General features: G+C 40.3%; 1 protein-coding gene across 1 annotated transcript; it reads right to left on the bottom strand.

Annotated features, from left to right (window-relative positions):
- Positions 1-2,543: 2,543 nt before the first annotated feature.
- On the bottom strand, positions 2,544-3,587 carry LOC308639554 (putative MAGE domain-containing protein MAGEA13P; the record flags this gene model as incomplete). Its single annotated transcript, XM_081277757.1, has 1 exon — positions 2,544-3,587. The coding sequence occupies one exon, from the start codon at positions 3,585-3,587 to the stop codon at positions 2,544-2,546; it is 1,044 nt and encodes a 347-aa protein (XP_081133883.1).
- Between the last annotated feature and the right edge of the window lie 9,889 nt (positions 3,588-13,476).

The raw sequence follows: 13,476 nt of genomic DNA, 5'->3' as shown, positions 1-13,476 counted from the left end.
GTATATAATTGCTGTGATGCTGGATTGATTTGAGTTGTATACGGACCCTGCTCCCTCCGGGAATCTGCCTCAGACGCTACTTTGGAGTTCCCTGGGCAGTTCTCCCCGGGGTTCGGGGAGACTGGGCGGGCGGAGCCCTGTGGAAGGAGTATGTTCCCGAGTAGTGTGTGTGCAGTGCCGGTGAGAGTTGGGGAATAAAGAATTGCTGTTTGAACCTACAAGGCTTTGTGGCGGCTGGATTATTTGTGCCCAGCCAGACTGCGGCAAGGAACTACTGCCCACCTCCTAAGGGAATTCCAGGGTTTTAGGAATTTATCCTCTTATGTATATTCTATGGTCTTTCTTCATCTACCACTTATGTGAGAGGCTTTAGTTTTCAAGCATCTAAGTCCATTCAACTGTATGTGTGTCCAGTGGCCTGTTTCAAATAATACAACTTCTTTAAAAATCCTACTGCAAATATCAGGGTGATTTCAAAACCTCTCCTCTAACTTTAGGGTTATATTACAAGGATCAGTACTTAATTTGCAAATTAGGTTCTACTCACAGCTCATTTGAAAAATAATTTGTGTGTTGAAGAAGCTCAATGGGGGTGACCAGGCATCAAAACATTCTTCAAAGTGCGCTGTTAAATTGAATATGCTGTTGCTATCAAAGAGGTTTAAGAATGAGGGATGGCACATCAGGGAGAAAGAAGGCGATTCTGGGCTGTTCCATTGAGAGAGCAGAGTACAGCCTTCACAGGAAGCTGCAGTGATAGGTCATCAGGCTAGATTCCAGAGTTGGACAGGAGGGCATGTGGGGTCACTAGGGAAAGGGTACCGAAAATTGGGAAATCCCTGGGGTGGGGCAAAGATACCATCACCTGGGCAAAGTTAGCTCTCTAGAATCCTGGAACTCAGGCTGGAGGACCTCAGGTTTAACAAACCATAAGACAGTGCCAGATTGTTTCTCCTATCACTTTCTTCTTTAGGTCTGCTTTTGGTATCTTGGCCTCAAGGCTCTCCTTTTTGTTGCCTGAAAGACTGAGGGAAAAAAATGAACTAAGAAACAGGTCTGCCTTAAACTGATAGGAGTGGGGACAATATGGGGCTAGATGGATTTAGACTAGGAGTCAAGTCCCAACCCTGTCCTTTACTAGCCATGTGATTTTGGAAAATTTGCCAAGTGCTAAATCCAAGTTTCCTCATCTATAAAATGACTTCATTGAGTCCTATTATGTAGGACTTCTGTTAAACATGTAAAGCACTTTACATACTGCCTGGTGTATGTTGGAGGTTTTTTTTTTTTTTTTTTTTTTTTTTTTTAAAGGCAGTATTTTCCAAGTTTGACCCTAGATTCTACCTAACTGGTATTTTCTCTGGGAGTGAGATTAAGGACATCTCAAGAGACATAATTCTATAATATGACTCAACAAATGGGTCAGAAATGCTACTTTATACACATAACTCAGCAATTTTTCCTCTATGACAGGACAGAATTTGGATGTGGCTGAATTTTCCCCAACTGTGTGTAGCTCAAAGCCCCTAGAAATTTAAACTAGCTCTTCATCCAAACCATTTTCATTCATTTCACTCTAACCAAAAATCTAACTCCTAAGTTACAATCAAGATAACTTAATTATAAATATCTTTTCAATGAAGTGGACTCCAGTTGTCCCAGGCCAGGGAAAAGAATGCAAGGGAATATTTCCCAGGAAACTCTTACAGGATTTTGTATATGACACTTAGTTTGTGCACTGTTCATTTATACCTGGACACTTTCCACACCTGGCCCAGGTGTAGATTTCTTTCAGGTTTATCTATAATCCAAAAGGAAATGCTCAGATCAGTTTTCCATTACAGGCTTTTCTCTCACCAGTAATACACAGTCTGAGTCTGACCCCTGTCACCACTTAGCTTAACCTAAGCTCCCATGGAAGGAATGACAGCTTCCCAAATCCCCAAGTCCCCTGGATCAGGGCATTTACACTTGACTGCTGGCATCTGGAATCCCACCTCCTCATTTCATCTTTTACTTGCTTTATGTTTTAGAGAACATCTTACCATCTTCCTTGCTGATCTTAGAATCTCCATTGCTAATACAATTCATTCCAATGAGCAGATACTCAATGCTCACAGAATAAGCAAGCCAATAAACCAGGACTATATTTATCAATATTTAATTTCTTGCATATTCTTAAACCAAAGATGTATTTTTAATTGTGCACAACGATCAGACAAAATGGATATAGAAATCTTAAGATCTTTTACATTTTCCTACATTTAACGATTTTCACATTTTTAAGAAAATTTTTATTCCAACACCATGGTATACTGTTGCAAATCACAAAACAAAGTTTCTCAATTTTTCAAAATATCAAAACTCATTAAACCTAATAAGCAATAAATGCGTGACCAACGTAATTAGTAGACCTAAATTCCGAAGCTAATAAAACTACTAAACAAAATGTGAAAATACCAAAAAGAAAATGTTTCTCTCAATCTCTTTACTACTTAAAACTTTTTATTTCTCTTTGAGCAGTTAGGTATCTTTATGGGACTTTACTCGGGACAGGAAAAGCATCTGGACTTTGAATTGTCACTGTCTACTGTAGTAGCATCACCTGCAGACCTTGATCTTTCCCTTTCTTCTCTAAAAGCTTCCCTATACAAGGATGAGAAAGAAGTGGGGCGATTCCCACTGATTTTCGAAAAGAACTCTAAGACTTTTATCTTACTAGTCTCAGCATATGATTTTGGACCCCAAACTAACTCATACAATGGCGGATTACTATTTGGCACCTGCTGGTACTCCAGGTATTGCTCCTGCACTAACTCTCTAGTTATGAGCAGCTTCCTGCCATCCCCAGACATGAATTCCCTCTTCCCATGCACATCAAGCATATTCATCATCTCCCATATCTTCTCTTCCGATGCACAGTTGCCCTCCATGAAGATTATACCCAGGATAAATACCAGAAGCCCAGTCTTGGGCATACCCTGGTCATCACTCATCTTCCTGTAATAGGTGAGATCTACCATTTCGATAAGCATGTAGGAGTGGCTAGTGGGATCCACTTCCTTCACTTCAATACCAAAAACAACCTCCATACATTCACAGGTATTCTTGAATATTGCAGAGAAGTAGTCCTTTTGCTCTTTAAGGACATTCTGCAGCATTTCTTCCTTTGTGACTGGCTCCTTTGTTTTATACTTGGCGATAAGGAAATTCACCAATTCACCCACTCTTTTCTCTAGTATATTAATAAGAGAGACTTCAGGATCCCTGCAGGCAGATGAGGCACCTACATCACCTTCTTGGCAACTAGAACCTTCACTGGACTGGCCTGTTAGACTGGATTCAATAAAAGCAGTTTCCAAAAGACTTTGAGAAAGACTCTGGGTAAGATTTAATAGACTCTGGGAGAGGACAGGTGTTCCAGCTTCAGGCCATTCTTCCATGATGCTCAGGCTTGAAGCAGGGGATGAGGTAGCTATAGCAAGCACTTCCTCAACTACAGGAACATCAGGATCAAGTGGATCCACTTCCTCTCCTTGAGCGCGGAGGGGCGTGTACTCTTGAGTCTTCTGCTTAGAAGGAATCATAATTAACTGCAAAGACAAACCAGAAGGGTTGTTAACACAAATTGGTCTGAGAGGGGAAGAGTGTGAAAAACTTAACCTCGTCAACATTGACAAAAGCCATCTTCACAGGTCTTCCCTCAGATGGTGCTCTAGGGCCTCACAAGTCTTCTGTCCTTCTCATCAGCCTATCTCCTAGGAACCTGTAGGAGGATTGGAGAATGCTCTTCATGGTATACTTGGCCAGCACAGTCTGAGGCTGGCAGCAGAGCAGGTAGATTCAGAACTATGGGGTCTCTTCGTTTTAGAGGTAAGGTCCCAGATACACATTCAGGGTGTGCATCTCACCATGCCTTCTAACATGGCCGGACCCTCTTCTACTCTATGATCTGGGGATTATGTGACTCATTTCAAGGCCTCCACCCCAAGTTTCTGGAGCCTCTGTAAGAGAAACAGGTTTCAGACTGTAGGTAGGCAGAAATAATTGGATTCTGTAAGATCTCTATAGTTATGAAGTGGATGGGCCCTCCCAACAACAGACTAAAAGGAATGGAGAGCTAAGCTCCATCTGCTCTTGTGCACAGGGGCTCTCTATCCTCATACTGATTTATTGAAAGGCCCAAGATTCCTCCCTCAGCTGAACTGAATCTAGCTCACTAAAACTATCAGGTAGGAGTAAGGGCACAACACATCTGGAAACCCAGTGCCCAGGGCCTTTCAGGTCAGGGCCCCCAAACGTCCAAGGCATAGGGGGGGTCCTCTCAATCTAAATTCAGGTTCTTCACCTTGACTCCTACCTTGGGTCATCTCAATAGGCTGACCACATGTGGCTACCTGTTGATGTTAGGTTGCCCCTTTAGGCCAAGACCTTCACCTCCTTCAGACCAATGAAAAACAACTGAGAAGATATCACAGTCACATCTGCCCATAATCTCCTAGGGCGGACAGCAGGGGCTCAACCTAGTATGTCCTTTAGTGGTGGCATATGGTAGTACTCCCTCAGGTCTGCTCCTCTATGCCCAGCAGAACCTGGGACTCCTTCTGGTGACTTGGTCTTCTCAAACAACAAAACAGTAATAACCAATCCTCACCACCCTTACACAACCAGGTCATCTGGAAATGAGGGGTGATTCAGACAGACCTGTGTGGGCTCTGCCAGAGTTAACAGGGGTGAAGCAGGTTTCTTTGAGGACCCCCTTGGAGTAAGAGTTACTCTTAATCCTCCTGAAGGTATTCATGTTTACTCCTGACTGGACCTACAATCCTTCCCTTCTGCTATCCTGAGGATATATCCCTCAGGCCAAGGCCTCCATCTTCCAAATGCCAACAAGGAACATAGATGGAGGGAGGGGGTAGTAGAGTGGTACCTGTGCCAAACAGCCCTACCAGGGTTTTCCAGAAATGATATCAGGATAATAGAGCTAGATCTCTATCTATAATTGGAGGTCCTCTCAGGCCTTTTTCAGAGGCCATATTTTGATTCCTGGTACAGCTGGGGCTCCTCTCTTACTTGACCAAGATTATCAGAAAGGAAGTGAGGTTGAGTGTGAGAGACAGGTCTACCGGGGCTCACAAAGAGCAGAGTAGTTGTCTGTGTGGATCCCTTTGAGTGATGGGTTAATGGCATATTTATTCAACAAGGCATATAACTTTTTTAAACTGGCAATAGAACCCAGTGAAGCATAATGACTGAACAATCTCCAGGTCTTTTTATTCTTAATTTTGAGAAAGGGCCTCAATAAGTTGCTGAGGCTAACTTTGAACTTGCATTTCTCCTGCCTCAGCCTCCTGAGCCACTGGGATTACAGGTGTTCACAACCATGTCCAGCCAACCTTTTCCTTTTTCTAAGGTGAGAAAACCACCTTTAAACCAAGGCCAGAGTCAATTTTTCCTTTGGTACCAGGGACGGAACCCAGGGGTGCTTAACCAATGAGCCACATCCCCAACCCTCTTTTGTCTTTCATCTAGACACAAGGTCTCACTGAGTTGCTTACAGCCTTGCCAAGTTGCAGGGCTGGCTTTGAACTCCGGATCGTCTTGCCTCAGCCTCCTGAGCTGCTGGGATTACAGGTGTGCACCACCATGCTCAGCCATTCTTTCCTTTTCCTAAATTGAGAATGCCTCCCTTAAACCAAGGCCCCCAACTCAGAGATGTCAGACAACAAAGTAAAGGGAGTAGAGGGGGGAGACCTCTTCCAGACAATGGATGTAAAGGGAGTAAAGAGGGAACCTCTGCCTTACAACCACACCAAGGGCTCTTAGAAAAATGGTGCGTTGGGGGGCCAAGATGGCAGAGGAGAGGAGATACTGTTTCTGGCTGCTCTGTGCACAAATCCAAGAAAGCAGTCAAACAGCTTCTCCATGAGGTCTTGCCCTGATGAAATACAACATCTCAGAGCATGTGACAGGACCCCATACAGTGGATTTTTGCAGACTTCACCGAAGCGGCGAACACCAGACAGTTGGTAAAACTCTAGAAGACTCTAGAAGCTGGTCCCAAAGCCTGCAGTTAGAGCACATGTGCTGATCACAAGAAGTGGATCAGAAGCACCAAATCAGCACTGCTTCAAAATGCCAGACTACGCTCCGCTCCCACACAGGTCACCAGACCAAGTTCTGGCCATACCATAAGGCATCCCAGCTCCAACCACCTCACCAGACACCCCGACATGGGAAACAGGCAGAATCCATCTTGGAAAAACCTTTCTTGCCACCTTTTGGTGGGCATGGCTACCAGCGTGATTCTGCTACTGAACAGAACTTTGCATGAAATAGAACTTTAAGAACTGAGTCACCAGAATAATATAATAGAGGAACTGCGTAAGCCCCCCTTTTTTATTTTCTTCCTCTTTTTTCTCTTTCTTTCCTTTTTATTTTTCTTCCTCTTTCAACTTCCTAATATTTACTATTTTTACTTTGTGTAATTTTCTAAATATGTGTTTGATTTTATGCATTCTACGGTACTCCCATGTACTTGTCTACCCTAAATTATCTCCCGTCTATTCTCCTGTACTAACCCTCTTCATTAGTTATCCTCCAAAGTTGCTAAGATATATTAACCCCATACCCTCACATCTTTTCCCCTTAACATAACGTCCTATGCCCAACCCCCAGTTCTCTATCCGCCACCAGAAACTGTATGCCTTTTATGAAACTACTGACTATACTTTAATAATTAAATCCAATATTTCTAGACAGAGACTAACTATAAATGTCTTGATAACAAAAATTTGCTCATAGGTGATGTATTGTTGATATTGGGAACTGTTAACATTGTCCTTCCCCACAAAGGAACTATGCAAGAGCACTACAAATCTATAGGGTAAAAACAATTACACATCAGTCCCACAGAGCTAGAAAGAAAGGCAAGCAACAAGACAAGAAAGTACCACAAACAATTCAAGACAATGCATCTTTAGAAGAATTAACATTTACAATAGAAAAAAGGAAAGATAAAGATTTCTGGATATACATGAAACAGATGTTCTGGAACCTCAAGGAAGACATAAGACAACAGACAGTGAAAGATCACTTTGATAATGAGTTACAAAAACAAATCCAAGAAGCAAAAGGTCACCTCTACAGGGAAATAGAGGTTATAAAAAAAACCCCACAACCAGAAATCCTTGAAAGGAAAGAAATAATAAACCAAATTAAAAACGCAAATGAGAGTATCACCAGCCGAGTAGACCATTTAGAAGAAAGGACATCAGACAACAAGGACAACGTATATCATCTAGAAAAGAACAGACAGCACAGAGTCTGATAAGAAACCATGAGCAGAATATCCAAGAAATATGGGATAGCACAAAAGACCAAATTTAAGAGTTATTGGGATAGAGGAAGGCATAGAGGTCCAAACCAAAGGAATCATCAATCTGTTCAATGAAATAATATCACAAAAATTTCCAGACATGAAGAATGAAACAGAAATTCAAATCCAAGAAGCCTACAGGATGCCAAATGTGCAAAGTCACAAGAGATCCACACCAAGACACATTATAATGAAAATGCCCAACATAAGGAGATAATTTTTTTTAAAAAATCAAAAATTTATTAGTTGCTCAAAACATTGCATTGATCTTGACATATCATATATCATACATTTATTTCAAATGGGGTATGAATTCTTATTATTCCCACGTGTACAGATTGCAGGATCGCATTGATTATACAGCCATGTTTAAGTGAAGTCAGCCAATCCCTAAAAAACAAATGCCGAATGTCTTCTTTGATATGGGGGGGGCGACTCAAAACAGCAGGGAGGAGGAGCATGAGGAGGGACGAGAGGTGGGAGGGAATGGGGGAGAGAGGGGTAATGGCACGGAAGATGGAAGGAGACCTGAATTGTTATACAAAAATACATATAAGAGGATGTGAAGCGAAGGGCAGGGGGAAAAATGAGAGAGAGAGAGAGAGAGAGAGAGAGAGAGAGAGAGAGAGAGAGAGAGAGAGAGAGATGAGTTACAGAACGAGAGAATTTTAAAAGCCACAAGAGAAAGGAATCACATTACATATAGGGGTAAACCAATTAGAATAAGGCAGATTTTTCAACATAGACCCTGAAAGCTAGAAGATCCTGGAACAAAATATTTCAAACTCTGAAAGATAATGGGCTCCAACCAAGAATCTTATATCAGCAAAACTAAGCTTCAGATTTGAAGATGAAATAAAAACTTTCCATGATAAACAAAAGTTAAAAGAATTTATAGCTAGAAAACTGGCACTAGAAAACATCCTTGGCAAAATATTTCATGAAGAGAAAATGAAGAACAATGAAAACCAGCAGAGGGAGGTAGTAAACTAAAAGAAAAATTAATCAAAGGGGAAACCCAAGTAAAGTTAAATAACAAAAATAAATATGGTTGGAAATACAAACAATGTCTCAATAGTAACCCTAAATGTTAATGGCTTAAACTCACCAATCAAAAGACATAGTCTAGAAGATTGGATTAAAAAAGATCCAACAATATGCTGCCTACAGGAGCCTCATTTGATAGGAAAATACACACACAGACTGAAGGTGAAAGGTTGGGAAAAAAATCATACCACTCACATGGACTACAGATCAAGCAGGAGTCTCCATACTCATATCAAACAAAGTAGACTTCAATCTAAATTAAAAGGGATAAAGATGGACATTACATATTGCTCAAGAGAACCGTATACCTACAATACATATCATAAATATATACGCCCCAAACAATGGTGCAGCTATGTTCAAACAAACTCCAAGTTCAAGAGTCAAACTGACCACAACACAATAATCTTGGGTGACTTTAACATACCTCTCTCACCACTGGACAGATCTTCCAAACAAAAGTTGAATAAAAAAAAACAACTATAGAGCTCAATAACACAATTAATAACTTAGACTTAACTGACATATATAGAATATATCAACCAGCATCAAGTGGATACACTTTGTTCTCAGCAGCACATAGATCCTTCTCAAAAACAGACAATATACTATGTGACAGGGCAACTCTTAGCAAATACAAAGGAGTAGAGATACTACCATGCATTTTATCAGATCATAATGAATTGAAATTGGAAATCAATGACAAAATAAAGAATAAAAATTTCTGCATCACATGGAGACTGAACAATATGCTACTGAATGAACAGTGAGTTACAGAAGACATCAAGGAGGAGATTAAAAAATTCTCAGAGGTAAATGAGAACACAGACACAACATATCAAAATCTCTGGGACACTATGAAAGCAGTACTAAGAGGAAAACTCATTGCATGGATTTCATTTCTTAAAAGAAGAAAAGGTCAATGAATAAATGACCTCACACTACATCTCAAAGCCCTAGAAAAAAGAACAAATCAGCAGTGAAAGCAGAAGGCAAGAAAAAATTAAAATCAGAGCTGAAATCAATGAAACTGAAACAAAAAACAATTGACAAAACTAAAAGTTTATTCTTTGAAAAAATAAATAAAATTGAGACCCTAAGCCATGCTAATGAAGAGAAGGAGAGAGAGAACTCAAATTACCAGCATACATGATGAAAAAGGCAACATAACAGACACTACAAAAATACAGAAGATAATTAGAAATTTTGAAGCCATATACTCCAATAAAGTAGAAGGCAGTAAAGGCATCAATAAATTCCTTAAGTCATATGATGTACCCAGATTGAACCATGAAGATATACACAATTTAAACAGACCAATATCAAGTGAGGAAATACAAGACGCCATCAGAAGCCTACCAAACAAGAAAAGCCCAGGAATGGATGGATAAACAGCCAAGTTCTACAAGAACTTTAAAGAAGAACTAATAAATACTCTTCAATTTATTTCAGGAAATAGAAAAATAGGGAGTATTTCCAAATAATTCTATGAGGCCAATATCACCCCAATTCCAAAACCAGTCAAAGACACTTCAAAGAAAGAAAACTTCAGATCAATATCTCTAATGAACGTAGATGCAAAAATCCTCAATAAAATTCGGGCAAATCAAATACAAAAACATATCAAAAAGATTGTACACCATGATCAAGTGGGGTTCATCCCAGGGATGCAAGTTTGGTTCAACATACAGAAATCAATAAATAATTCATCACATCAATAGACTTAAAGATTTAAGAATCATACGATCATCTCGATAGACACAGAAAAAGCATTTGACAAAATGCAGCACCTCTTTACGTTCAAAACACTAGAAAAACTAGGAATAACAGGAACATCTCAATATTGTAAAGGCTATCTACGTTAAGCCTCAAGCCAACATCATTCTATATGGAGAAAAACTGAAGGCATCCCCTCTAAAATCTGGAACAAGATAGGGATGCCCTCTCTCATCACTTCTATTCAACATAGTACTTGAAACACTGGCCAGAGCAATTAGATGAAAGAAATTGAAGGAATCACTATATGAAAAGAAAAACTTAAACTAGCACTATTTGCTGATGATATGATTCTATTCCTAGAAGACACCAAGAACTCCACCAGAAAACTTCTAGAACTAGTAAATGAATTCAGCTAAGTAGCAGGACATAAAATCAACACCCATACAAAGGCATTTCTGTATATCAGTAATAAATCCTCTAAGTACATGAGGAAAACTACCCCATTCACAATAGCCTAAAAAAAAATAAGATACTTGGGAACCAACTTAAAAGAGGTGAAGGATCTATACATAAAAACTACAGAACCATAAAGAGAAATCAAAGACGACCTTAGAAAATGGAAAGATCTACCTTGCTCATGGATAAGCAGAGTTAATATTATCAAAATGACCATACTACCAAAAGCATTATACAGGCGTAATACAATTCCAGTCAAAATCCCAATGGCATTCATTCCTTGCAGAAATAGAAAAGGCAGTCATGAATTTCATCTGGAAAAATAAGAGACCCAGAATAGCTAAAGCAATTCTAAGCAGGAAGAGTGAAAACGGTGACATTTCTATACCATCCCTTAAACTATACTACAGAGCAATAGTAACAAAAACAGCATGGTATTGGCACCAAAACAGGCCGGAAGACCAATGATACAGAATAGAGGACACAGAGACTAACCCACAAAATTACAATTATATTAGACAAAGGTACCAAAAACATGCACTGGAGAAAAGATAACATCTGCAACAAATGATGCTAGGAAAACCAGAAATTCATATGCAACAAAACTAAATTGAATCCCCTATCTCTCACCATGCACAAAAATTAAGTCAAAATGGATCAAGGATCTAGGAATTAAACCAGAGACCCTGCGTCTAATAGAAAAAGTAGGCCCTAATCAATTGGGATTAGGCCCCAACTTCCTTAATAAGACTCCTATAGCACAAGAATTAAAACCAAGAATCAACAAATGGGATGGATTCAAACTAAAAAGGTTTTTCTCAGCAAAAGAGATAATCTGAGGTGAACAGGGGACCTACATCCTGAGAGCAAATTTTTACCCCTCACACATCGGATAGAGCACTTATCTCTAGGGTATATAAAGAGCTCAACAAGCATCAAAAAATCAAATACTCCAATTAATAAATGTGCCAAGGACCTGAACAGACACTTCTCAGAAGTGGATATACAATCAACAAATATACAAAAAAATGATCATCTCTAACAATCAGAGAAATGCAAATCAAAACTACTCTAAGATGATATCTCACTCCAGTCAGAATGGCAGCTATTATGAAGAAAAGCAACAACAAATGTTGGCGAGGATGTTGGGAAAAAGGTACACTCATACATTACTGGTGGGACTGCAAATTAGTGCAGCCTATTTGGAAATCAGTACGGAGATTCCTTGGAAATCTGGGAATGGAACTACCACTTGACCCGACTATTCCTCTTCTCAGACTATACCCAAAGGACTTAAAAACAGCAAACAACAGAGACACAGCCACATAAATGTTTATAGCAGCACAATTCACAATAGCTAAACTGTGGAGCCAACCTAGATGTCCCTCAGTGGATGAATTAAAAAAAATGTAGCATTTATATACAATGGAATATTACACAGCACCAAGAAAACAATAAAATCATGGTATTTGCAGGTAAATGGATGGCATTGTTGAAGATAATGCTAAGTGAAATTAGCCAATCCCCCCAAAACAAACACCGAATGTTTTCTCTGACATAAGGGGGAGTGATTCATAGTGGGGTAGGGAGGGAGAGAATGGGAAGATTAGATTAATTCTAGCCAAGAAAAAAAAGGGGTGGGAGGGAAAGGGAGGGGTAAGGGAACTAACAAAGATGGTGGAATATGATGGTCATCCTTATACAAAATACATATATGAAGATTTGAATTTGGGGCCAACACACCTTATATACAGAGATATGAAAAAAATGTGTTATATATGTGTATTAAGAATTGTAATGCAAAAAAGCACATGTATAATGGCATAAGTTGGTGTGAATATACTGTAGGAACAGATATGAAAAATTGTGCTCTGTATGTGTAATAAGGATTGTAATGCAAAAAAAAATAGTTAAGTTAAATTAAAAAAAAAAGAAAAAGAAAAAGGGTGCATTTCTATGGTATTCTCCCATTCTGCCATGACAAGTGTTTTCAACTGTACTCTATCAAATGGTACTTATCTTCACACCTGGGAGAGCCTGCACCTCCTCTGATGAGCAGAGGTTCAGCCTTCACACCAAGGCACTCACCACCCTGAAACGCTTCACCTGGATAGGATGTAAGGGAAGGAAGAGGCTCAGCTGCGTAGCATTTCCTGTGGTCCCTAGTGCTAACACCAGGGATCAGGGTCAACTTTTCCCTTGGTGCCAGGAACTGAATCCAGGGTTGCTTAACCAATGAGCCACATCCCCAACCCTCTTTTGTCTTTCATCTAGACACAAGGTCTCACTGAGTTGCTTACGGCCTTGCCAAGTTGCAAGGCTGGCTTTGAACTCCAGATCCTCTTGCATCAGCCTCCTGAGCTGCTGGGATTACATGTGTGCACCACCATGCTCAGCCATTCTTTCCTTTTCCTAAATTGAGAATGCCTCACTAAAACCAAGCCCACAACTCTGAGATGCCAGACAACAAAGTAAAGGGAGTGGGGGGGGGGGCGGAGAACCTCTGCCAGAAAACGAAGTAAAGGGAGTAGAGGGGGTAATCTCTGCCAGACAACTATGTAAAGGGAGTAAAGAGGGAACCTTGGGCTCTTAGAAACCACGCCTGGGGCTCTTGGAAAAAGGGTGCATTTCTATGGCTGTCTCCCAATCTACAATGAAAAGTGATTTCAACTGTACTCTACCAAAGGGTACCCATCTTCACAACTGGGAGAGCCTGCACCTCTCCTGATGAGCGGAGGCTCAGCCCTTCACACCAAGGCACTCACCACCCTGAAACGCTCTACCTGGATAGGATACAAGGAAGAGAGGAAGCTCAGCTGGGTAGCATTTCTTGGGGTCCCCAGTGCTGACACCAGGGATCAGGGTCAATTTTTCCT

Source organism: Spermophilus citellus, assembly GCF_964194105.1.
Source record: "Spermophilus citellus genome assembly, chromosome: X".
Classification (NCBI taxonomy): Eukaryota; Metazoa; Chordata; class Mammalia; order Rodentia; family Sciuridae; genus Spermophilus; species Spermophilus citellus.
This window is presented reverse-complemented; position numbering and strand designations above follow the sequence as displayed.